Source organism: Symphodus melops (genome assembly GCF_947650265.1).
Source record: "Symphodus melops genome assembly, chromosome: 1".
In the NCBI taxonomy this organism is placed as follows: Eukaryota; Metazoa; Chordata; class Actinopteri; order Labriformes; family Labridae; genus Symphodus; species Symphodus melops.
In genome coordinates, this window is record NC_136691.1 from 52,903,129 (window position 1) to 52,928,945 (window position 25,817).

General features: G+C 43.4%; 1 protein-coding gene across 4 annotated transcripts in view; it reads right to left on the reverse strand.

Annotated features, from left to right (window-relative positions):
• Nucleotides 1-846: 846 nt before the first annotated feature.
• Nucleotides 847-25,817, reverse strand: part of agtpbp1 (ATP/GTP binding carboxypeptidase 1) — a 31,993-nt gene continuing 7,022 nt past the window's right edge. The window contains exons 4-27 of one of the 4 annotated variants that reach the window (XM_079365350.1): nt 23,486-23,553; nt 23,096-23,159; nt 22,274-22,420; nt 22,021-22,152; nt 21,730-21,823; nt 21,543-21,580; nt 21,042-21,250; nt 20,587-20,764; nt 20,343-20,384; nt 19,379-19,476; nt 18,422-18,538; nt 17,483-18,258; nt 16,524-16,607; nt 16,014-16,103; nt 15,453-15,601; nt 15,080-15,167; nt 13,810-13,954; nt 13,325-13,475; nt 12,677-12,857; nt 12,330-12,459; nt 11,485-11,616; nt 9,536-9,712; nt 8,087-8,238; nt 847-3,552 (exon numbers count right to left, since the gene is read on the reverse strand). In XM_079365350.1, coding sequence (XP_079221476.1) covers nt 3,372-3,552; nt 8,087-8,238; nt 9,536-9,712; nt 11,485-11,616; nt 12,330-12,459; nt 12,677-12,857; nt 13,325-13,475; nt 13,810-13,954; nt 15,080-15,167; nt 15,453-15,601; nt 16,014-16,103; nt 16,524-16,607; nt 17,483-18,258; nt 18,422-18,538; nt 19,379-19,476; nt 20,343-20,384; nt 20,587-20,764; nt 21,042-21,250; nt 21,543-21,580; nt 21,730-21,823; nt 22,021-22,152; nt 22,274-22,420; nt 23,096-23,159; nt 23,486-23,553 — 3,623 coding nt within the window. In that variant the 3' untranslated portion in view covers nt 847-3,371. Of the gene's footprint in view, nt 3,553-8,086; nt 8,239-9,535; nt 9,713-11,484; nt 11,617-12,329; nt 12,460-12,676; nt 12,858-13,324; nt 13,476-13,809; nt 13,955-15,079; nt 15,168-15,452; nt 15,602-16,013; nt 16,104-16,523; nt 16,608-17,482; nt 18,259-18,421; nt 18,539-19,378; nt 19,477-20,342; nt 20,385-20,586; nt 20,765-21,041; nt 21,251-21,542; nt 21,581-21,729; nt 21,824-22,020; nt 22,153-22,273; nt 22,421-23,095; nt 23,184-23,485; nt 23,554-25,817 lie in introns of all 4 variants that reach the window. The other 3 variants (XM_079365349.1, XM_079365351.1, XM_079365352.1) reach the window with 3 other exon arrangements.

Consider the following 25,817-nt stretch of genomic DNA (forward strand, 5'->3'; position numbering starts at 1 on the left):
ATAAGAGCCAGGTTACAAGAACAACAACTCCCCTCTGTTTATGTTTTTGGCTTGGTCTGACGATCACAGCACTCCACCTCATAACTCAGTTAGGATCCATTACAGTTACTTTACAATGTTTGAGCGTAGCGAGCGAGCAAGAGAGAGCGAGGGAGAGAGAGAGAGAGAGAGAGAGAGAGAGAGAGAGCGAGAGAGAGAGCGAGAGAGAGAGAGAGAGAGAGAGAGAGAGAGAGAGAGAGCGAGAGAGAAAGAGAGAGAGAGAAAGACAAAGCGAGGGGACCCCATCGACGATGTACAGACTGAGTGGAAACAGCCAGAACTGGCTCCCCTGGCTGAAGTCACTCTGTCGACGAGCCGAGACAGAATGTCACTTCTTACTGCACTCAAACATAAACAAATGGAAGAGAGGTTTTCTTTGAACGTGTCAATGATACATATCCGGAGTTTAGCCATCTCCTCGATCCTACGAAGCTGCAGAAGTATGTGAGGAGAAAAGTCTGTGTGCAGTGCAAAGCTGAAAGACAAAAACATTCTCAGTAATCACATCCTAAAAATGATCCATAGTTATTGTTTATATCTTTTATCATATTTGTTATATTTGTATTTGTTATATCAGTATATTGTGATGTGATGTGATGTGATGTGATGTGTGTGTGTGTGTGTGTGTGTGTGTGTGTGCGTGTGCGTGTGTGTGTGAGTGTGAGTGTGAGAGAGAGAGAGAGAGAGAGAGAGAGAGAGAGAGAGAGAGAGAAAGTTGTGAATGTTGTGTTCATGCGGTTAAAGAAAAAAAAACAAGTGTTCACTCCAGACTGACGTAACGATGAATAAAACAGATCGGACAGATAACCACATTCACATTTTATTTCCATTGTTCACTCGTAGTTTCTGCATTTGTTACAATCAACTAAAAATCTGTCACTACCTCTGCTTTATGTTTACCTCCCAATAAAATAAGAGTGGCATCTTGTTGACATCAACTGCTAAAGACACACAGAAAAGAACAAAAGATACAAGAGCACACACACAACTCTTAAGAGGGGACCGATATGATTTCACCTCTTATATCCTTTTCAAACACACACGCATTCAGAGCAGGGCTTGGAGGATGTTCATGAGTAACAATATAAAGAAAATAAAGAAGAGCCAAAAGTCCAAACGAGGAACTAAAAGAGGTTAGCGAGAGGACGAGCGAAGAGGAGAGAGAGAGAGAGGACGAGCGAAGAGGAGAGAGAGAGAGAGAGAACGAGTGAAGAGGAGAGAGAGAGAGAGAGAGAGAGAGGACGAGCGAAGAGGAGAGAGAGAGAGAGGGGAGAGGGGATCATCAAGTTTGAAAACACAGTAAGAGTGTTAGCTGCGCTGGACTAGGGAATAACTTAAACTCCTGCTGCACACACACACACACACACACACACACACACACACACACACACACACACACACACACTCTCAAAATGCCTCATATACATACAGGTAGAATCCCATAAACAATGTTTAATAAATTACAAAATAAAAACAGAAGAAAGAAAAAGCCATGCGCTAGCTGTACAAACTCATATTAACAACATAAAGAAACACTCAAACTACTCTTAATACAAAGCACCATCTGATCTGATGCAACAGTCTGTTCTGTAAGTAAACCAACGAGCATCTTTCAAACATCGAGCTTGAGGCTGGACTCGGAGAAACTAGTGAGGTGAGTGAAGTTGAGGTTTGCAAACTGTGACGTGTTGTAAAGTGACCTCTCACTGTCGTTCAGTCCCTTTCTGTTTATGTACCGGTAAGTGTTTATCCAAAGTGCAAAAGGGTTTGTGAAGCTCCCTGCAGCTCATGTGTCTCCTTCACATCTGCTCCGTCCGACATCATGATGCTGTCTATTATTAAAATCCACTCCACACATACAGTGCATGTGGACACTTTACATCTTTAAGTTTTGACTTCTGTGCAACACTAGCAAGCTCACCAACCCTGTTATTGTTTTTGTTTGTTTTGCGTGACAGTAACTGTGATCCATGTTTTTGTACAAGGTGTGTCTCGAGAGAGACGTGAACATTCTACATCTGCGTAACATCAAGAGTTTCAGTTTTGGATTAAGCAAGGCAAACAGCACGCGGTGGCTGATCGCACCCCGTGCGCGGCGAGAGAAGTGAGGTCACAACTCAAGTGTAGCAACAACCCGGGGCCAGAGAGATACTCGCTTCGAACTACTTAGTAACACAATAGTTCCACTTGAGTCGACGCGGAAACCTGCTGGACCGTGACGTCCGTGCACGGAGGAACGCGGTCGGACTTTCTCTCATCTGATCTTCATTTGGATGATTGAGGTTCTTTTGTGTTCGTTCTGATCTCAGAGAGAAAACAAATATATCCTCTGCCACTGTTTGACATCAGAGAGTTGCATGCAGCCTGACCTCTCTCTCTCTCTCTCTGGTGTGCCCTCTAATGTTACCCTCCAGTAACACATGCAGCCAAGAATGTAAACAATCACGATACTGACGCATCGTTTAAAGCAAGTATATCTCTGGCCTTAGCGGGTTTTCTGAGCCGACACACTCAGGACAGACACTGACCTACAGGTGTGCTGTGATGCAGAAACGTTTGTTCATCCCTGCGTCACATTTAGACACCGTGGCATTTCAGGAAAAGAAAAAGAAAAGAGAAGAAAACAATACAGGAAGGACACGAGACAGGCCGCTAAGAGCAGAGCGTTAAAGCGCTTAATACCAAGAGAAAAGAAGGAACAGAAAATAAGAAGGCATGTTGGTTGCACCTCTAAACCGCTCAGTGGAGGAGATTCAGTTTCCCTCGATCATCAGGAGTGTGTTTATTAAAACACAGGTGACAAGGGGTTTAAAGAGCACACCACATAAAGCCACTTCCTCTGTAACACTACCACAGCTAAAGTGTAAGATCGGCTGTGAAGAACAAGCTAGTGGACACAGAGTCAAGTTAAGGATCAGTGGTGGATGCTGTTTGCTGCCCTGGCTAGCTTTAAGTGAATCTCAGAGGCTATATGGTGTCCGAGGTCAGGGCTAAAAGTTGACGGAGGTTGCAGAGAAAAAGTGAGAGGTGAAAACATTCATTGGAATCCACTTTGATTTCTACTGAGGGCTTATAGCAGCCCGGCTAAAAGTGGAAGGCAGGTGGAGTTGCACCTTTAGGAGAAAAGAGCATCTGAATGTGCGAGAGTCGACTACACACCATCATGAAGTGTCTATACAGCAAGGTTAAGTTTAAGTTATTTGTTTGACCAAAGTGAGAAGAGTTGGGATGACGAGTTACCTTTTAGCTCCTTCATTTTAAGTCAGCTAACTATTTGAGCACCGCTTTGTTTTCGAAGCTCAAACGGTCTAGGAGTGAGGAACAGCTCCGCTTCAGTCCCTGTGATTGATGTCAGAGTCTGACGGTGGATCCAGGTGATCGGCGTTCTCGTGGACTTCGATTCGGTGTTCGTTGTCAGGCTCGCCGTCTTCGTCGTTGCTCTCTGCGCTGTAGTCTATCGCCTCCAGGAAGGACGGCTCGTCCTCCTCCAGCACATAGGTCGTGGCGCTGCTGCTGCAGAACACAAAGTGACACAGGGGTTAGTTTTTAACGACGTTTCTCTGAGTTTATTAAGTAGATAAGAACCTGAAGAACAAACAGCTCGTAGATTTAGGGTCTGACCGATATGGGATATTAGGGAGGAAGTTAAGTCAGATAACGATGTACGGGCCGATGTTTTTCTTAACTTAGATCTGTGTTCGATCTATTGTTTATGTTTTCCACATTGTGGAAAACATTTATAATAACGTGACAATAGATGCTGTAATCCATATAGCACCCTCTGCTGGTGAACGCTCATATCTGAGATAAAATGAGCCGATGCTGCTTATAATCGGTCTATGTTCTCAGCTGGCCGATTTATGGGTCAGAGGTGCTAAAGGACATCACAAAACAGTTTCCTGAATTCATTATTTGAAGACTATTCAATTTGTTAAATTACAGATTTGTGGAAATCGTCCCTGAACTATATCTGCACTGTCACTTTGTGTCCTATATTTCCATCATGTTGACGTGCTTCAGTCTGATTTTACAGAGAAAAACTACTTAAAGATGCTTTCAGTGACTTTCATAGACCATGAAAATGTGATGAGGAAAAGCCTAGAAAACAAAAGAGAGCATCTGCTGGGCAGTCACACAAAACGCACAAATGTAAGACTATCCATATCTGTAGTTTTTCTGGGTAAATATTTTATCTGCTTTATGATCTGCACATTTGTAATCAGTAAAAAAAAAAAAAATGAAGCTGGAATCAAACTGTGAGCTCCGACTGGTGGGGCTGGTTTCTTTCTCCCTGTGGGTCTTAATGCTTAAATGGTTGCTGGTTCTTGAGGTTTTAGTGGCTTTAGTGGGTTTTTAATGGTGTTAATGGTCTGAAATGTGATCCCAGGGAGACAGTCGATCAGGGGGGCTCAGACAATGATCTCCAACTGAGCTCGGCAGCGTTAGAGTGCAGCGAGACACAGAGAGGACGAGAGCGTCAGCGTACAGTAAATGTGGATGTGTGTAATAATGTGTGTAATGATTTGGATGGACAGACTGTTGTCCAAACAGATAATGAGAGTCGGGAGTCAACCATTACAGGCCATTATGGAAACACCAAACCCATCTGTGCTTTCTTTGGGTTACATTTTCTTCATCAAGCAGCTTCAGTCTGTGGACTCCGAGTCCCTCTAAAAAGGACTTTGACAAGACGAGGATTTTAAACGTCCACTCGAAGGATGACAGGATCCACTCAGGACATGATGAGTATTATGATTGGAGGTTCAACACGGCTGTATCAGGGTTTTCACAGGGGATTGATTACACTGATCCATATGCATACATATAGTGGTATGACGTTGGAGGTATGGACTAAACGTCAAACAGCTGAACGTCCTGCTGCTCTGAACCACGTTCTGTCGATGTTTTAGAGCAAAGCATGGGCCGAACATGTAGGACACGACACGCCCACCCAGAAGCTCACTCTAATTTCCCCGCTGCTGCAAACAGCGCTGGCCAATAGGAGTGAAGTGGGCACGGCGGGAGGGGGGCCTTAAAGCGACAGGAGCTGAAATGATCCGTCTCAGGCAGAGGATGATAAACAGATAAACAATGTTTTTGAGCTACACATCTCACAACGCGACTCAACAGGTGTCCCAGAGTGACATCACTGATGGTGAAAGTGAGTTTAGTAGATCTCCTTTAAAAGACATGAGTCTGAAGCCGATTTATGATTTCATATATTATTTAAATTCTAGTAAACTTGCTTTCCCTTAGTCTTCTTTATACGCTGAAGTCATTATTTTAAGAACAGAAATGTTTCCATTTGATGCATTGTGCCAGAGTGCAGTTCCGCGGCAGTTTTGAAAGTTATGAAAAAATAAACTAGAAGAATAAAAGAACAATTTTTTTTTTGAAAACTTAAACGCATGTCGAGGAAAGATAGAGTCATGTTCCTGCACTGAATTACAGAGAGTTTATAAAGAGACTGAATTTTCGAAACTTTGCGTCACTTCACTTACGTTTTTAATTCTATGAACAAACCTGCACAAACCTCCTTTCAGCGACTGATGTCCAACAAGACGAAAAAACAGTTAGCACCCTCTGCTGGTTAAAAAGAGCACTGCAGTATTTTACTTTTTGTTGAATTGATTGAAATTGTCCAGATTTGTATCGATTCATGCATGGTGTCATCCCTGTTTATCAAACAACACTGAGACCTGTGCACCAACTCACCTTAAAGTAGAATATGCACTAAATATTGGGTCATTTCTTATTTTTAATAACCTGCACGCTGTAGAATTCACACAAATCCATGGGCAAGGCTTAGTGCAGTTTGAACACATCTCTCTTTTGAAGGATGTTAGCTAAAAACATGACTGCAGATATGTTGTTTCTGCACTTTAAATCAATCTATCATTAAAATGACAGATATTGTATTTGTTCCTGTAAACCTTTTATAACTCTATTCCCATGTGCACCAACCTGTGCATCCTCGGCCTTTTTCTTTGTCTTCCTTCTGCTGCCACAGAAACACACCCATGACCGTATCCAGCCATTTACTCACTCTGAGACGCCTATTTGCAGAAGCCTCCCAACGGCCGCAATATCATTGTTGTGATGACCTATTAAACGGTAAGTGGTACCATACCAAGCCCCACGCATAAAACCATAAAGCCGGGATGAGAGCAACCAATCCCAAAGGACACTCACGCAAACACTCACACACACACACAAAGGCAGTCTCTTAATGATCAGACGCATAAATGATGAACGAATGTATCAATATGAGAGTAGAGGAGGGATGGTAAGAGAGAGAGAGAGAGAGAGAGAGACTGGGAGACACTGGGAGAGACAGGAGCTTTAAGTGGTTTGGAGTTTAAAGCCACTCTTTTATATCAAGTGCTTTAACAAATCTGTGGCGTAGAGAACGCTGATGTTAGAAAAAAAGAAGGTAAGAAAAGCTCGTGGTCAAAGTGAGGTTTGGCCGAGCTTAATGATTTATTTGCGGCCTTGAATTGGAGAACAATCTAATCTGTGTGGCCGTCAGATTTCCCAACAGAGATTTTAAAAAGAGATGATTTGATGTACGGTAAAGCCACGTGGTCATTTGTTGGAATCGGATGGAATCGGAGAGAAGCACGGGCTCATCGGTCTGACGCCATTTTCTCAAAACATGGACGACAACTTGAGAGATAATGAGCTGTATTCAGATTCTGCTCACGAGTGTGCTGTAGCTTAAACTGTGTTCCTCTCATTGAGGCATTACTACGTTTTCTGAGTATTAAGGCCCCTCTATAAGCAACATCGTGTTATTGGAAGTAATGATTCTTTTCAGTGTTTCGCAACTATGTGAAGTCATAGCTCTCATTAAATGTTGGAAAATTGGAAAAGTGTATCTTAATTATGTCGAGTCCAATATTCAACCTTCCAGACAAACAAGGTTTTTAACATTCAAAACATTAAATTGCACGTTCTACATACAATGGTATATTTAACTACTCTTTTATTTGTTCATCGTTTTTATTGAATTGATTATTCTTAAATCTTAGTCATCATCTTTAATGCCTGTTTGTTGTTATCGTTTATGTCATCTCTTAAAAGCTCAACCCGGGACAAGGATGCAAATGAGCCCTGGCAAGAAGTGAACACTTATTATCCACAGCCAGTACAGTTGTATAACTATTGTGTTAAAAGAGGTAAAAACTCTGTATACGAGCCTCGCAACCTTACCACAAGGCCAACTCCCATTGTGCAGTCCTTTCTATCCAAAGGTTAGGCAAGTTCTCGAATGAATAAAGATGATTATTATCATAAATGTACTGTGAGTTGAACATCGTCTATGCTGCTGTTCTTGAACTCTCCGGCACATAAAGTGCTTCGACACTGACCACTTTTTTTTCTTCCTGTTTTTGTAAATCTATTCGAGCTCCCAAGCAACTTTTTAATCTGCGCAGTCCTGAAGAAGCCCTCAGCGAAGGCGCTGTTTGACGCCCTCTCAGCGACTTAATGACACTGCTGACAATTATTCATACCCATTCCTTATTTCCCTCCACACTTTCATTTGATCCATCACACGCTCAGCAGCCCTGTATGAATGCTGCCCTCCACTTGTTTCTTAAGTAGGAGACCCGGAGTGACAGTCACAGCGTTGTGTATCGGTGTGTGTGTGTGTGTGTGTGTGTGTGTGTGTGAGTGTGTGTGTGGGGGGGGGGGGGGGGGGCGGGGGGCATGTTTGTGAGTAGAGAGGGTGTTTGGAGCAGATAAAAAAGAAACTATTCTGTAACCAATTTACTGTTTTCCAGGTCGGAGGTGTGAAAACAGAATCTCTTTCAAAAGCTTGGATATCCTTGAAAGGCTGCATGAGGACACAGTTTCTACAATCCTGAGAGAATGATACAGTTTTATAAATGTGTAGTGTTAGTCTATCTTCTTGTTGCTATGAGGCTGTGTCCGATTCATTTGGAAGTTTTGATATGCAAAATCAGTCCTTATGTCTATTACTAGCCTCCCAGCTTCCGTCTGAGCTTGTGTGTAATGGTTTGAGTTGTTTCTCCACTTGACCTACCTGACCACTTTAGACTGCGGCCCGATGATGTCGCTCTCCAAATCCAGCAGATGTTGGTGGTTGCGGAGTCCCGTCAGCCTCTTCAGCCTCAGCAGGGCCACGCAGAACTGAGCTCCCATCTCCTCCAGCTCTCTGGTGCCGATCTGCAAACCCTGGATGGAACACGATCAGGAACATCAGAGAGAGCCGAGCACGAAAACAGCTTCACTCATTAAAAAACAAACTATCACAAGCACAACACATTTTGAGTTCAGTATGACTAAACATGGAGAATAATGTCAAAGGTCAAACAGAAGTTTACTCTATGTGAGCGGCTGTCTTTCTAAAGCTGCTCTGGCGTCGTTGGCCATCTTCAAACGTCTAGAAAGTCCCGACTGAGAAAAGTTATCATGCAGGAAAATGATAATGTATTTCATTTGCAGGAGGAACTTATTCAACCACACATGGACACACACCTGCACCCTGAACAGAGTCCTCACAGTGCAGTGCAATCATACAAGTAAATGAATACTCACTCAGGGACGGACACACACACACACACACACACACACACACACACACACACACACACACACACACACACACACACACACACACACACACACACACACACACACACACACACACACACACACACACACACACACACACACACACACACACACACACACACACACGCACACACACGCACACACACACACAACCTATCCCAAATTCAACCCTAAACTTTCATGTTCCCCTTTCCCCAGAGCAAAGCTAGGAACATCTAAACTTGGCCTGGCCACAGAGATATGCAGCCCAAATTCAAAAGACATTAGTTCCTGCACATCTGGACAAATACTTCCACGCACACCAGTGGGGGGGATAATCAGGGCCAAAATGGCATCCCGAGACTGCCTGTGGAAATGTGAGATGTTGACATTGGCAGAATTCAGCAGGAATGAAATGAGCTGGGATGGAGAGTGAAGTAGAGGAGAGAGGGAGGCAGAGGGGTCAGAGGAAGGGAGGAGAAAAGACAGCAAAGGGACAAAGAAAGAACTGCAGCGCCATCTGGTGGACGTTTACAGACTTAAAGGGGTGAACTGCTGCAGATCAGAACTCAGATTGAACAGTTTGTTGAAGGGTTTATTTAGTCAGTAATTATCCAAAGAGACATCTTCATCTTTCTTTAATGACACATCCCTCTGTCAGCTCTCTATCAAACAGGGGAGAGTCCGCTTATGGTTCCAATATGTTTATTGAATCCCTATAAAGACAAGGTGCACTTTCCAAACACTGAATATTCTGCATGCACAATGTAACTTTTGAATTAAAGATTCAAAGTCATTCACTAAAAGCTTCTGAGCAGCGTAGTGGTGATGTAGAAAAACACTCATTTAGATCTTTTCAGAATGGGAACATCACATTTTGTTAATAATAAAGATCTAACAGAGTAAACAGAATGCCTACCTTGTATTTGCCCTGGTCACAGCCACACAGCGTGCTCTCCATGGTGTAGCTGCGCTGCACTCCTATCTCTCTCCACACAACAACGCGGGCGGTCGACTCTTTGGAGCGCTCCACCACAAAACTGCAGCTGGTCATGCTGAAGGCCGGGGCGATCTGAGACAGGATCTTAGGTAGAGCCTGAAAGACAGGAGGAAAATGTTTGATATGTGTCAGTGCTTCTGTGTAGGTGTGTGTGCGTTAGAGCACAGAGAGGGCAAACAACCTTAATATGGACAAATAAGTGTGATCAACAAGGAACGGCTCAGAGTCGCAGTATTGACTCTTACAATCCAAAATGTTTGTTGTGTGCTTGTAGCCTGAAGTTACAATCCACCAAAGAAGCGACTGAACCCGCTGCTTTATTAGCATTCTGCTCAGGGAAGGTTTTTTTTTTCTTTTTTTTTCTCCCAAATGCAGAAAGAAACAACAAGCGGATCTTGACCAGAGCAGAAACAGATAAAGCCCTTCAACGTTGCAGGGTAATTACTAATATTTGAGTATGTTAATCAACTAACAAGCTGGTGTTGAGACTCACATTAATGATGTAATCATGCAATGGGATAAGGCATGTTTACCCCTTTGGATATATGAAAACAAAGGAAGGACACAGATGGAATCATAAACAGGAAGTGTGTCCCTAAAGAGGTCCTCTCACCATGTGTGAGGATGCTTACATATTTACATACATGAGTTGTGTTGCACATATAATCACCAGTAAGATCATTTCTTTTACATGTCAATCCAGGCACCTTAAATTAAAGCTATAATATATATTCGATAAATAAACATTTTATCATGAAGTGTTCATAAAAGAGTGAAATATGGTAAGAAAGAAAAGCTCTCTATTTTAGACCCTCGACCTGAAAGAAACTCCTGACCGTGCACTGACGTGTACGAGCGGGGAAGCTAGAGAGGGAGAGAGTGGATGTGCATCAGTCAGGATGGCAGTGCACAAAGTCAGAACCGCTGTACTCCCTGACATGGGGGGGGGGGGGGGGGGGGGGCAACATCCCAAAAGAAGCACATGACGACGACTGTGCAACAAAGAGTACCCCATTTTGACATTTCAACAGGAAATGAAAGAGGATAAGTTTGGCACGGTGTAGTCTCTTGATGATTTCTTTAAAATCCTTTATAAACAGTGTTGGACAGAAAGTAGCTGAATCCGGGTTTTGCTCAGGCTTGTTCATTATTTTGCTTCAGTAGAATCGAATAAATCTTTTTGTATCAGGCTCTGACCATCTCCTGTGGCCTCTCTGACGCAGGTTATGTTGCTCCTGAGACAGCTCCTGTAAAGTCATTTAAAAGCTGGTCTTGTGTGAGGGGCTCTCAAAGGACCCAAGACAAAGAGTAGACGGGCAGCTGCATGCAATCCGACATGTTGCCGAATGAGGATTTACCAGTTAGTATGTGTATATTTCTGTACATGAAAATGTGCGTCTATAGTCCTTTTCACATATGCAATCCAGAAAATATCTAGATTATTTCAGGAGGACTGCTCCAGAGATTCTCCTGACCTGGTCTCTGTCAGGCAGGAGGGGCGCGGAGAACAACGTACAGGTGAACAGGAGACCTAATGCAGCTGTTTAATTACATGCACAGAGATCGTAGTGGTCGCGTGCAGACACTCTTTGCACCGTGCAGCAGTCACAGAATATAAATGTCACTCCCCCCTCCAATTGGCTCCAGCTGAATCCCAGAGAATGTCCTCACTCGAAATTGCTGCAGAAAAAATACTCGGGGCAGGAGAAACTCTGAGTGAAGTCCGAGTGAAAAATGTTTCTGTTTGAGTTCCCATACACAGCTCCTTGGTGGAATATCAGGAGATTTCTGCAGGTGTGAAAGTCTTACATATGTGTACTAATTCAAATCTAACAAATGTGTGTGTGTGGTTGAGTTTGTGGATCTACCCTGTATCCAAGGTCTTCTTGAAGGTCGCTGGACGTGGCGCTGATGTTGGACTGCCAGACTGTCTCCTTCACACTGCAGCCGTACATGAACACGTTCTTCTTTCTGGAATGACCGTGGTAATCGCAAAACACCTTTGTGTAGACACGCATTAACAAGCACGCACACACACACACACACACACACACACACACACACACACACACACACACACACACACACACACACACACACACACACACACACACACACACACACACACACACACACACACACACACACACACACACACACACACACACACACACACACACACACACACACACACACGCACACAGATAAACAATGTGGAGATAGCTCAAACATCTCAAATGAATAAACGGTATAATCAGGAAAATAAAGTGTGATATTGGAGTAAGTAAATGTCTGCTGTAGGAGGCCCCGCAGGGATCGTAAAAAGACATGTTTCAGAGGAAGGACAGAGTCTTCACCTTGCTTTGTGTCGTTAATCATCGCCCCTCATTCAGTACACAAATCTCCCATAAGCAATTTCCCATCATGTATAACTTGCTGACACACAGCGTAGAAACGAGGCCGGCACAGGCTGTTTTTTATGGTATCTGCATTAATGTCCTGAAAACTAATGTGGTGATTTGTTTGTGTTAATTTTGTGGACATGCAGCCAAACAGAGTGTGCAGCGGAACAGGACAAATGGCTCCATCCTTATCATGAGAAGAGATTCATTAAGCTGTCCTAATGAAAGTTGATGCAGCAATTAAAAAAAATAGAATAAAAAAATAAAAAGTCGAAGAAGAGGAAGTGAGTCCAGTTTGTTAGAGGTCATACCAGCGGTGCCCTTTGTATGTGTGCAAGGTACTGCAGCAGGCTCTTAGTGTGGTAGATGGTGGGGTGGAGCTCAGGATTGGGATTCTGCCACTGGCGATTCAAATCTTCTCCACTCAGAGAACAACGATGACTACAGCAGAAAGAAGACGGCAGAAAAGGAGACAGAGAGAGAGAGAGAGAGAGAGAGGAGCAGAGCAACAGCTAGAGAATCCTTCAGGACAAGATTGTGTGTATGTGTGACATAAAGCTGTGACCGAAAGGGCAGGCAGATGTATGCGTCTTCAGTGTGTATGCCTGAAAGCTGTGAATGCGTGGTGCCTTTCCATCTCACGACTCCTCTTACTCACTTTCCATTTATAACTCCATCAGGGTTGAGCATGGGGACTATCTTGAAGATGTAGGCATCTCTCAGGCTGGCTGCGAGCGGGCTGGTGCCCATCAGGAACTCCAGCGTGCCCTTCATTACCCAGCTGGCGTTGGTCTCTCCGGGGTGCACTCTGGCTGACAGGAAGATCAATGGACGATTCCCTGAAGAGGGAGAACGAGGAGAGCGAGGCACAAACACAAACGGAGAGAGACGGAATGAGAAAACAGAATCTTTAATTTAAAGTTTTGCACGGCGGAGAAGCAGCGATATCAAACTAAGTGGATATCAATCGAAGGCTTTAGCAATCCCAGGTCTACGATGGTGATCTTTTTGCAGTTAGTGGGAAGGGAACAATCAGTAATCAATAGGGGTGAGAACTTGATATGATATAATATTTGGCGTTACCTCCTCATTTTTAAGACATAAACTAAGTTGTAAGACAAACAACAGACATCGCAAATGTTTTTTTAAAAGCCTGCAGAAGTTTTAATTTACATGTGACAGATTATTTGTGATATATTACGTCCGTTCAGAAGACTCCACTTCCACATTAAGTTTAATCCTCCATCAAGAAACCGATTTTAACATGACATTAATTAAGGCGACACACAAGACAGGATTTACTCACTGAACTGACAGATGTGATCGTTGGAGTTGGACTCTGGCATGGCAGTGATGGTGAGAAGGGGGCATTTGTTCCTCCCTAGAGTTTCACACAGGACGTCCTGTCTCAGGTAGATCTGGGGGGTCCTCAGAGCCTCTAGTTTGGACAGGTGCATCTGAGGACATGATGCAGAACAAGAAACTAAGAACTGGATATTTTACTGAGCCACAATAAAATCTACAACTTCAAGTCTTCTTGACTTTTTCACAACATCACTGTTGTTTTGTTTCACTGGCTGTGGGTGCAGCCAAACAGAACAGTTTGTTTTGGTTTCATGCCGGTGCTCAAGGGCGACCACGACTGGATCAAAAAGTCACACACTCTTCCTTTAAAGTGCAGAATTTTAGTTTAAAGAAGCTAAACATATTTATTTTACAACAAGTACAAGAAGCTGCCAAACAAAGAATGATCATTTCTTATGAAGATGGTTCCTGGTGTTGTAATAGCACCTTAAGAGTGGAGTAGGTGTAAGGGTAATGATAGGCAAAGTAGCAGACATCGTCCTTGTGGCTGAAGGTCGTGCTGAAGGTCATCGTATAATAGGATTTTCCTTTCTGACCGCCAGCTGCGATGGAGCTCCTGGCAAAGTGATTCCTGTGAAGAAGAAGAACAAACGTTTCACGAGTTAACGTTTCACACCTCTATGAGGTCCAACCACACGGTCTACTGCACTTAAATGTGACATCCATATTAAAACATGTCCCTGGTCTGCAGTTTCCAGTAATACTGAAGTGGATGTGTAAATTCTGGTAACTGTTTCAGAGTGAGCTCCTGGGTCAAGTTGCAGTTATTGTAGACTGAGAGGTGATATAATGCAGCCTGTTGTCTCTCTTAACGTGAGGGACAAACACCTTCATGTTAGCAAACAGAAGCAGCCTCATTAAAAGCATCACATCCGTTCAATTAATAGCAGAATGTAAAAGAAAAAGAAAAGAAGTGACCGGTTCCTGCCTTTTTGTGAAACATCTTTGTGTATCAGACGATGAAGAGGAGGACAGAATACATGACGAAACTGAGATCAACTCTATGGGAAAGTTGCATGTTTAATAGTTACCCAGTAGACACGGAGTGTAAAGAGTGTGTGGGAATAAGACACGATCTGTCGTAGGCAAAAATACGGGGAATATCATACATTTGGAAAAGAGCGCTGACAGCGTCTTTCTCAAATGTTGAAAGATTTTCAACTCAAGCGTTCGCACAAAGTGTGCTCCGAAAAAAAACCTGCACAGGGCGGTTTCACGTGATTTGTATTTCTGTTTCACTAAAGATGCCTTCGTTTTAGAGAATAACTTTTTAAGCGTCAGTGGGCGATCTATATTGAAACAATCGTATGAAGAGTAAAACAGGTCCCTTTAAATGTATACCGCATTATGCATTATTGTTGTTTTTTGTGTTTGTCTACTGAAGGATTTTCCTAAAAGCAGCAGTTCATTAAAAGCAGCTCATAATAACTTAGTCAGCACAGTGAGCTATAAAGCAGCCAACAAGGTGCTTTACAGTGATATTAAATACATACAGGATACATTCATTCATTACACTGCAGAGCAGCAGGTGTTTAATGACAAACACAAACAGCATGTTCTTCATCTCTTCAAAGCACAGTGGACCCGGGTAACACCGTTTTATTCCACTGTTACATGTATGTGGATGGAACGAAGGCCTAATGAAGCTGTAATACTGAATCAGTCTCTGCGTCTGTAACATACTGAGTGGACCTACTTGTAGTAACAGATGTCTGTTCCTGTTCTGACCCAGCGAGGCCTTCCACTGATCGCCTCCTGCACAGAGTACATCAGCACCTGCATGCCTGCACACACACACACACACACACACACACACACACACACACACACACACACACACACACACACACACACACACACACACACACACACACACACACACACACACACACACACACACACACAGTCTTTTTAAGGCTCAGAGCTGCATGCTAAAAAAAGTTCAATTCTACATAATATGTATATATTATATATATATACATATACATACATATATATACATATATAATATAAATATATATATAAATCCCAGGAAGACTAAAGAGACGTGTTGTTTCTTTGCATCTCACCGTAGTTGAACTGGCTGTTGGACTTCTCACAGTTGATGATGTTGAAGCGGTACATTGTTCCGACCCGCATACCGCTCACCTCAAAGTAGAACCACTGATGGTAGTGATTACTGTTGATGTCTGAATTCAGCACCAGGTCGTACTCATGTCTGGAGGAACATCCACAACAACAAGAGAATCACACTGAGGGAAAAAAATTCAGTCCTGTTTAAGTTCCTTTGAAAACACTGAAGATGAGTGACGTAGTATTTGAAATCTGACTTGGTCTTAACACGTCTTTTTGAAAGTCTCTGTCTCATGTTGGTCTCAGATTTTAAACAAGGACCGGTCAAGACCACCGCTGATAGACTATGTTTCCCCTTTCAACTTCTTTGAGTCATCTTTCAAGTTGAATTTTCTTTTCAACATAGATGAGCTTTTTGCATTTGTACATATCCAGGTGAGTGTAACAGGAAAGGGGGAAGGTTGGATGAGCTTCCAGGTTAGCTTGGAGCCCAGATTGAAAGGGGCTGAGAGTTGAACTCTTTCTTTGTTTCCTCTGATGTGTCAACAATTACTCACTTTCTCACTTGAACCACCTTCCTCAGGTTTCCAGACTCAAACTGAGAGTTGAACTTCAGTGATTCACCGTTGTCTTCTATCAAAGGACAGCTGCAAAACAAAAAAGAAAACAAGCACTTAAAATCTGCTTTTGATCAATGTTACACCTCTCTGCAATCTCTCCCACAGGACAAACTGAAGCTCCGGCTGCAAAGGCTGAGGAGTCTAAGCTGAGTTCAGGGGGATTGATGTCTTGGTTTTGGATCAGAATCCTTTATGTCTGCTGCAATCTTTTCTGTCTGTAGTTGCAGTTTTTTGTCAGTCTGTTTTACAGTATTGCATTGTGTGTTTGTTATTTTTTTAAAACACAAACCAGGGACAAGGACTGCAAATTAGCTATGGCTAGAAATCCTATATGCATTGCATCGGTTGCACTTTAATTAGATGTAACAATATCTAAATGTATTGTCCCTGACAAATAAACAGATAAAAATAATAATAAGAAGAAATAAATAAATGAGAGGATCTTACCTTGGAATGTCCAGGTCATAAACTACTTTATCCAGGATGTCATTGGGATGGATCAACCTCTCGATGTCCTGGAATATCTTAGACCTGCAGGATTAGATGGAAAAAAACCAAACACACTGTTCACATAAAGGATGGAGCATTCGTTTGGAGTTAAAGAACATAAGTCATTTAAAAGGATGAATGCAATTCCACCGTTGTCCTCCATACACAGTAGAGTTTAAACTGCAGGTTCAAAAGTTATCATTTCCCCAAGTTTGTCTTAACGTTGTCTAAGTCTAAGGCAGATTGATTTGATCCTGTTTTCAAACTGCAGATTGTTCGCTCATATATTCTTCTATTAATGAATGCTCAAGTTTTTCTTAACGAGCACATGTAAACACACGTGAAATATCAGCACTCAAATCTGAAGAAGTTTGGTTCACGTGTTCTTACCTCAGAATAAAGCCAAATAAAGAAGATTTCATTTTTCCCATTAAAAGTTTGGTGAACGATTGCACTACCATACAGAACATTATCGTTGCATTTTACTTTTCCAAAATCTTGGCCTGAAGGTTTAAAAAATTCCACAACTAAAACATTTCTATTGCTAATACGACAAGACAAAAGAATATCAGACAATGACAAAGCATGAACTAGAAATAAAATAAAAAGCCGCTGAGTGACGTCGTGCAACTCCAGCAAGCTGCTGGCTGTGGCCACACTCGCACTTGACGAGGTCAAATTTGTTTGTGTAAAAAGTTTGGTAAAGTTTCAGAACTTGTTTTCATGTATGATAATTTACATTTTGACTGTCCTGAACAAAAACTGACTGATTTCCTCCTTTCCATATGCAGAGGTCATGATCTCTCAATATGTGCTCCACTCTATCCTCCCCTAATATTTCCCCTCACACTCTAATGCCCATATAAGGACAGCATTAAAAAAATGGACAGAAAAACATTGTTTTAAAAGTATCTCACCGCTGAACGCCATAAACTCTCTCCAGAAGAGGTTCCCTAAAAGTTGGAGCCACATGGCCAAAGTAGTCTGGGTAAGCCACTTCAGCATACTGAGGTACAGAGAGCGTCCCCTTCACCATCTCCACGTAAAGGTCGGGGTCATGCAGCGGGAGGAGCAGCGCCGTGTCTGGCACCTCCAGAACAGCTCCTTCCGCTCCTTCATCTTCAGCCCCCTCTGAGCCACAGTCCGATCCCCAGTTGCTGCCACCTCCTCCCACACGCAGAGCAGGAATACCCCCGAGGAGCAGGGGGGACTGGATGTGTCTCGTGGTGTTGACCGGGGACCCTTCTTGTTTGACTCCCTTTTTCCCTCCATCTTCTGCACTCAGAAACACCTCCTCGTCCAGAGAGACACCCTCCAGCACCTTGACCAGTTCCTGCGCTATCACCTGCCCTTGAGGAGGCCTGCTGAGGGAGGAAAGTGTCGAATGTGTGTCTGGGGAAGGAATGTTGGCCTTCTCTTGTTTGTCTTGGTCCTTGTCCAGGAGGATGCTGTCCAGTTCTAGGGGCACTAAAGGAGCAGGAGGAGTGGAAGTGGGCGCAGAAGGAGACGGAAGTGTGCGTGTTCCTTTGGTAGGATTGCAATCCCCCAGTGGGCTGGATATGGGGTCACGTTTAGGGGACAGGGCCTGAGCTGTGGGCACTATGATTGGCCGAGAGGACTGAGTGGAGGCTGAAGATGAGGAGGTGGATGATGACATGGTAGAGGCACTCTTTGAGCAGGCAAAGTTGAAACCCTGCAGAAATAATACCCATAGATCAGAAGTACAAAAAGAACGTCACCCATCTGTAACATACTGTCTGACACTTACTAATAAAACAGAGATAAAGACTTTGCTCCATGTTCGTTGTTGCTTTGTCTCACCACACAATGTTGTCAACAGTGATCAAAACACTTGCCTGGAAGTCCTCAGAAAGCTCCACAAAGAACCTTTCATAAACCCGTAACTCCTCAAACGGACGGCCGGGACTCTTTTTGGGATGTAGCTTGTTAAGGTCCGTCTCTATGTCGTCATTCTGATCAAAAGGAAACAGATGGAGCAAACACATCAAACACAGTCGTGGATCATGAGCTGTCAAAGGAATATGAGATTGATGAAACTAAACGTGTAAAACAGCTGAAGTGTTGATCTGTTATTTCCTCAAACTCTTGAAGAGCAGAACAATGTTTCAATCAAATCACACACGAGACATGTTTAATTGTTTGGCCCCATCTAGTGAGTCACGACTGCCCTCTGCTGGGAATAAGGATGTATGCACCTAGATAGCATCATCATCATCATTATCATCAGAGCGTCGTACATTGATACTCAGCGATATGAAACATTTCCAATCCGATTCTGTATTATACAATCACAAAGAGCCGACATGTCAGTAACTATAAAACACCTTTTATATCAAACTCTGTTGTGAAGTTCAGTTTTGATATCCTTGTTCCACAGATGCTTAGGAGGGCTGTCTCTAAAATAACTCTGTCATCGAGTTAAAACAACATTTCTATATAAATACAAGGCAACAAGTCCAAGTCTTGGGCTGCACTGGGACTTGAACCGTAGGGTTGCTGGTTCAAGTCCCGGTGCGGACCACAACTCGAAATTTGTCTGGTTCACCTGCTGAGCATTGCCAAGGAGCCCTTGGGCAAGGCACCCCCCACCAGCTCAGGAGTGCTGGCTGTGTGCAGCCCCCCCCCTCACTCTTCCACAGGATCCTGTTTGTGCATGTGTGTGTATTTCAGCCCGTGTGTGTGTGTGTGTGTGTGAAGCATGTAAAACTGAATTTTCCCCTCGCAGGATGAATCAAGTCAATCTGAAGTCCTGATGTGAAACACTGAGAGTGCATGTGAGTGTGGAGTATTACTGCAGTGTGCTGATCCTTCTCGTCCTCCTCGTTCTCAGTGTCGTTCTCCGTGTCGGCGTCCGTCTCCTCGTTGTCACTTTCATCCACCACATCGTCCACTGGGTATGAGCACACACACACACACACACACACAAACAAGAGATTCGGTTTAACATCTTCTATTTCCCTTTTTCTCAGCCAAAGAGAGGAGTTTGTTTATCAACCAAGCTGTGTGTAAAGACTGCAGCTGGGTAAACCAAACTGATTTGATCAGTGAGTCTCACTACGATGGCAGGAAGAGAGCAAATTAAAGAGAGGGAAGCGATGTGAGCTGCTATGATCCAGAGAGGCCTAGAGAAGGGAAGAAATGCCCGGCAATTTAGTTTTAATCTGCTCGTCTTCACGTACATTAAGACTTTATAAAAGCAGTGAGCTTGTCATGTTACAGTGTTCTCCTCAGTCACACTGAAACAACACGGCTCTGAACTGACTGACAATAAACTGATCGCTGAAGCCAATCAGAGCTGTCAAAATTGTGTTTATCCTTTTTTCCCCCCGACTTCCTGTTTTACACTCATATTTTGTGTGCACAATGTCACCCTCACATGATCACAAAAGTAGGACATAGATTAACACACAGACACAGGATCATTAAGCAGATTCAATGGAGATAATGTCACATGACAAAATATGATTTTGGTCAGATGTGTTTTAATGTTGCTCACAAGAAATGAAGAGCAAGTATGTGAGCACTCTGTGGACACAAGGGTGTAAGTTAGTGGAGTACAGTAAAAGGACACAGGAAGTAGAAAGGTCTACTGATGAGCAGGCAAGCAGGACAACATGTGGAACAAACATGTTCACTATGTCTCTGTTACTAACACACGTCATGTGTTAGAGAATGACCATGTGAGGCGAATGAGGAAGCAGCAGTGAGTGAGTCCAAGAACTCTGAGGATGGAGATGTGTCTTACGTACGTCTTACCCTTCTTTAAGGGCTTGTTGCAGAGCTGATGAGTTTTCCTCCCTGTAAGGAACATCGTGTGCAGCAGTGTCAACCGTTTTACTGCGCTGAGCATTTTTGGGATCAAACATGGATTTCTGTTTTGTTCTGCATAGTTGCTAATGAAAGCTTTGCACTCAAACTGTGGTAAGATGGAGCACACTAGTGAAGTGTGTGTTTGTGTGTGTGTGTGTGTGTGTGTGTGTGTGTGCGCGTGTGCGCTCACCCCCAGGTGGCTGGCTGTACAGCTGTGCCACAGGCCCTGCAGCAGGCACGTGTGGCAGCTGGTAGTGGAAGGCTGATTTGATGGTGGGCAGAGGGAGACGGTTCTTAGGGAAACACTTCCTCATGATGAGACTCGAGGTGTTGATCAGAGGATCCAGAGTCCGAACTGGGAGACACTCCTGGAAATAAAACCAAAGACACAAAGTAGAGCGTGAGTGAGAATGTGAACGCGCAGTGACGCACATACAGAATGCACAATGCTCGTTTGCAGAAAATAACCGATCGTATGAGTTGTGATAAACTCAGATTTATGCAACATTTTGATTATCTGCTCAGTTCTGCTGCACATGTTGCATTGGATTCACACTCTTCCATGAGTGTGTTACATTCTCTCTCACACACACACACACACACACACACACACACACACACACACACACGCACACACACACACACCGTGGAGGAGTTGTAGAGGACCCTCATGCCGTCGGCGTCTATGAAGGCCTTCCTGCCGAGCTTGATGTTGGTGATGTTCCTGAGGCAGACGAGCAGCCCTTTGCGGATCAGCATGTGGCGATGTCTTGTGTCGTTGCGATGCCAGTCAAGGTACAGAGCTAACAAGATCGACACGTGTCCACCGTCGACTGCACGGCGAGCGTTGGTCTCTGCAGCGGGAAGAGAAGGAAAGCACCTGGATTTTGTACTTGACAGTTGAGGGGCAGAAGAGCAGCAAGAAGGACTTTAAAAGAAACACAGAGCGGGGGATTCAAACTTCACCTCCTTGTTAAATGAACATTAACTGTGTTTGCTTGAAAGTAGAGAATCAATCAAGGACAGGCGAAGGGTAAATGATGATGGAGACATGAGGGAGCAGCACTGGACACAAACACTGATTAAAGATCTTTACACTAAACCACTGAGGAGTCAAAAGTCATTGCTACAAAGTAAATTACTCACTGGATTTGAGCAGAGCTCCCAGTGCGTCCAGAGCTACCCTGTTGATTTAGAAACAGGGCAAATGGGTTACATGGTCGGCTGAACACACGTCACTGACTGATGTTAAAAGACAAGCGCCTGAGGATGCCACTAGTTTGTTATAACACAACATTCACGCTGGCTTTTCGTCTCAGTCATGCTGACTTACTTGAGCAGGCTGGTGTTCTTCTTGCTGTACGGCCCGACAACCTTGAACATGAGTTCCACCACTCCGTTTTTGCCCAGAGAAATAGCGTTCACCGCTTCACAACAAACAGACGCAAAGACAGAAATATGAGTGACTGAAATAAAGTCAAAATGAGTCAGTTCAAGGTGAACACTGTCATAAAATGTTTACAACGTACTCTCAGGATTTCATTAATGAGATTGATTTTATTCTGCTTATACTCAAAGACAGAGAGGACAAACTATCTGAATGAAATGGACTGCAGTAACTTACAGTTAGTCGAGTAAACCCTGAGAACCTGCAGGCAGGGCAGAAGCAGCTTGGTATTCTGTAGGTTCTGTTTCAGCACGTTGACTGTGACATTCAGAGCGCCGCTCAGACGGGCCTTCACGCCAAACTTTCTGTCTGAACACACACAGGTTGTAGGGTCAGTGATGAAACAGAGACTGCGTTAATATGGGCTGTGTTTGAGTCATCTCACCGCACAATGAGCTAAAGATGCGTTCAGCAGTGACAGGGAGCATACCTTTAGGGCCGACCTTCGCCAGCAGTGAGTGAAGCTGCAGCATGAGCTCCTCGCTGGGAGGCAGCTCTTTACTGGCAGAGATCAGAATCTGAAATAATATTCCTGTTCCTCCTTTGGACACAAACACTCCGGACCTGCGGCCTCTGCCTGAGACACAGACAACAAACAAAGAGCATGAGACTGACAGACAGACATGATGTCAGTCAGGATGAGACCAAAACAAAACGGACGAAGGAGATGAGAGCCTGAGAGTAAAACTGAAGCTCTGCATATGAGGAGGAAATCTTCAAAACTGAAAATTTATTAAGTGACTACTATATTACTAATACCAGCTACATGTTGAGCTCACAAACACAATGAACTGTTTCCATTAACAGGGTTTTTCCCCATTTTTATTACAAAACTGAAGCAGTTTCTCAGCTCTCAGCGTCCTGCTGAGAGCAGGAAAAACACTGCGCTTGCAAATTTCACATCTCCCCTCATCAATAAATAAAAGTCAAGAAGGGGCGGGACTTCCAAAATCAATTTTGTAAAACATTGGTTTATCTCGTGCTGCTTGTTTTATGTTTTTATTTGTTAGAATTGTCTTTATTTAAATAAAAAATAAAGCACACGAAGAAATTTAAAACTATCTGAGTGGTCTCTAGCACCAAAGACTCCTGGTATCCTAGCAACAGTAAGCACCTGGTGGGTTCAGGGTCTTCTACTTTTCAGATATTTTTCAATACGTTTCTTTTTTGAAACGTATTGAAAATTGTCAATGAAACTAAAAATTCATGAACAAACTCAGCTCTTTGAAGAACGAGAGAAAGGTGGACTCACCCACGGTCAGCAGCTCGGTAAGAATGTACAAAATGTTCAGGGTTGTTTGGACATCCCGGGAGCTCTGCTCAACACACAAACAATGCACCTATTAAACAAAAACACACACACACAGATACACACACTGATTCATAGTCTGATCTATTGAACAGTTAGCCTTTTAAGGAAACCTCACGTCACAGTCATTATTGGTTTCAGGCTCAAAGGAAGAAGAACAGACCAAGAATACAGTTATAAATGTTCATATGATCTCACACAGCTTCTATTAGCATCATGTTAGCTTAGCACAAAGACAGGTGTGTCATTGACTCAGATCAAGCTCCTGGACTTGTGCAAATAAAAGGAGCGCGGTGTTGAAGTGCCGTCGTGTCCAGCTGTTAATGAGCTGACCTCCAGTGACGCTAAGATGACCTCCATCCCAGTGGAGCCTTTGGACATCACCTCTTTCCCGCTCTTCTCTGTAAAACACAAACAAATAAAACACCTGTATTAGTGAGAAGTTATAGATCTTGTAAAGTAGAAAGCAGAAAGAATCCCTGAAGAAACACAGATATTAAAAAACACATGAGGACTCCTGAAAGTCAGAGATGATCTGTCGTGTAAATGTAGTATCTTTAAAAGCACATAGTGTCATAATTGGCTTCTGCACGTGTGCGCTCTAACTTTCTCCTCTTGTCCAACTGAACAAGCGTCTAAGTTACAGCCTCTCTCTCTTCTCGTTCTGTCTTTCACCACCTCCACACCGTCCCGTGTGCTGTCTCTGTAATTTAGTAGCTGACAGATTCCTGACCTCTTTGAGGAGGTCGCGGTGACTCCCCGTCCTGTCCGGACACAAATGCAAACTCTCCAGGCTCAAACACGGGACAGATAGTTGGAAACTCACACTCAAGTCCATTAAACCTTTTAAATAGAGCTTTCTGAGACCAGCATTAACGTTTACACAGGGTTAGAGCTTCTGTGAAAATACATGAATTAAACGTCACACAGACCTCTTTTTTGATTTATTTACATTCCTTGTGTTCTTGGTAACTGGTAGTAAATTACAGCACGTCAGTCATTCACACACTGGCTGCTATGTAAAGTGTCCATCAGACGTCTCTAAGCCCATTCACACACACACACACACTCCACTGAAGCAGAAGCTTAGGGTTAAGGGTCTTGCCCGAGGACACATCGGACATGTTACTGAAGGAGCTGGTGATCGAACCCCGACCTTCAGGTTCAAGCAGTAGCTCAGTCCGTAGGGACTTGAGTTGGGAAACGGAGGGTAGCCGGTTCAAGTCCCGATGCAGACCTAACCCTAACCCTGGTAGCTGGAGAGAGCACTGCCGAGGTGTCCTTGAGTAAGGCAGGAGCTCAGGACTCAGCACTTCCAGGGGCAGCTTCAGATGGGAGAGTATTAATAAAGGATATAAAATAAAATAAGAAAAAACAAATGAAGAGACGATGAAGAGAACGTCAGTCCCATCATTGGTGATGATGTGAAACACAGACAGTGTGTGTGTGTGTGTGTGTGTGTGTGTGTGTGTGTGTGTGTGTGTGTGTGTGTGTCTAGACTTGCACACTGTGATTAAAGAAACATCATATCAGCAGGTGAATACAGAGAGGAAGAGAGGATCTAATCTCACAAAGCAGGAGAAGCTTAAAGGAGAAACACGACACACAAAAACACACTTTTCTCAAATTCACTTTACACACACACACACACACACACACACACACACACACACACACGTGAACACGCGCACACACACACACATTTCTGTCATGCCAGTCTTTTTAAAACTCTTCAAAACATAATGACATTTCAACACTTCTTCTCAAAACAAGACCATGAAAGGCTCCCGCTTTAAGGCACATACATGTTTGTTTCTCTTCACCTTCTGTTGAAGGGTGTGCAAAATAGAAAGACGGCTCATTGAGATAAGTGCCGTAACACGTAGGCGTTGCACATTGAATAATTACTGCCGACTCAAGGTCTTTAATCAAGACCACTGCAAGCTACAGAGTTTGTTAGAGTCTAGAAAAAAACGAGGGATCAACCACAACTGAAGTCATGAAAATGTTTGAGGCCTGAATCAGACGGACATCAGGTTCACAGAAGACGACTGGAATAAAGTTCAATCATCTCATTTTCTCTAATGTCACAAAATAAGAGTCAGTCAGAGGAGTTTAGTGAAACTCTTCACTGACTTCATCCTCCCTCCCTCATCGATCAAATGATGTTCTGTGGGATCCACACAGGTTGAAGTAAGTATAGTTCAGTACAAGTCGTTTCCTCATTCATCACTTGAATGAAATATTAAAAGTTAAATGTTTGAAATATTTGTTCTCCTCGGACTACATAGACTTAGACTTCCTTTATTGTCATTCAAATTTGAACTTTGCAGTACAGATAAGAACGAACTTTCGTTGCATTAGCTCGTTGCAGTGCAGGATAAAAGAGCAGCATCAAGTATTTACGTAAGGAATGTTGCATTTACAAAAGAAGGGGCAGCTATAAATAGATAAAATATATCAGCACCTTTCAAGAACAGAGTCACAACGTGCTTTATAAAAGGACGAGAACAAAGAAATCCACAATATTCAAAACAGATGAATCAAAGCAAGTCCAAACAAATATGTCCTCAGTGTCAACAGTGGCTACAAGTCTTAAACTTAGAGGCGGAGCGTTCCAAAGTGTGGGCGCTACGACCTTCATAAGCGCCCTCTCTGTTGGTCT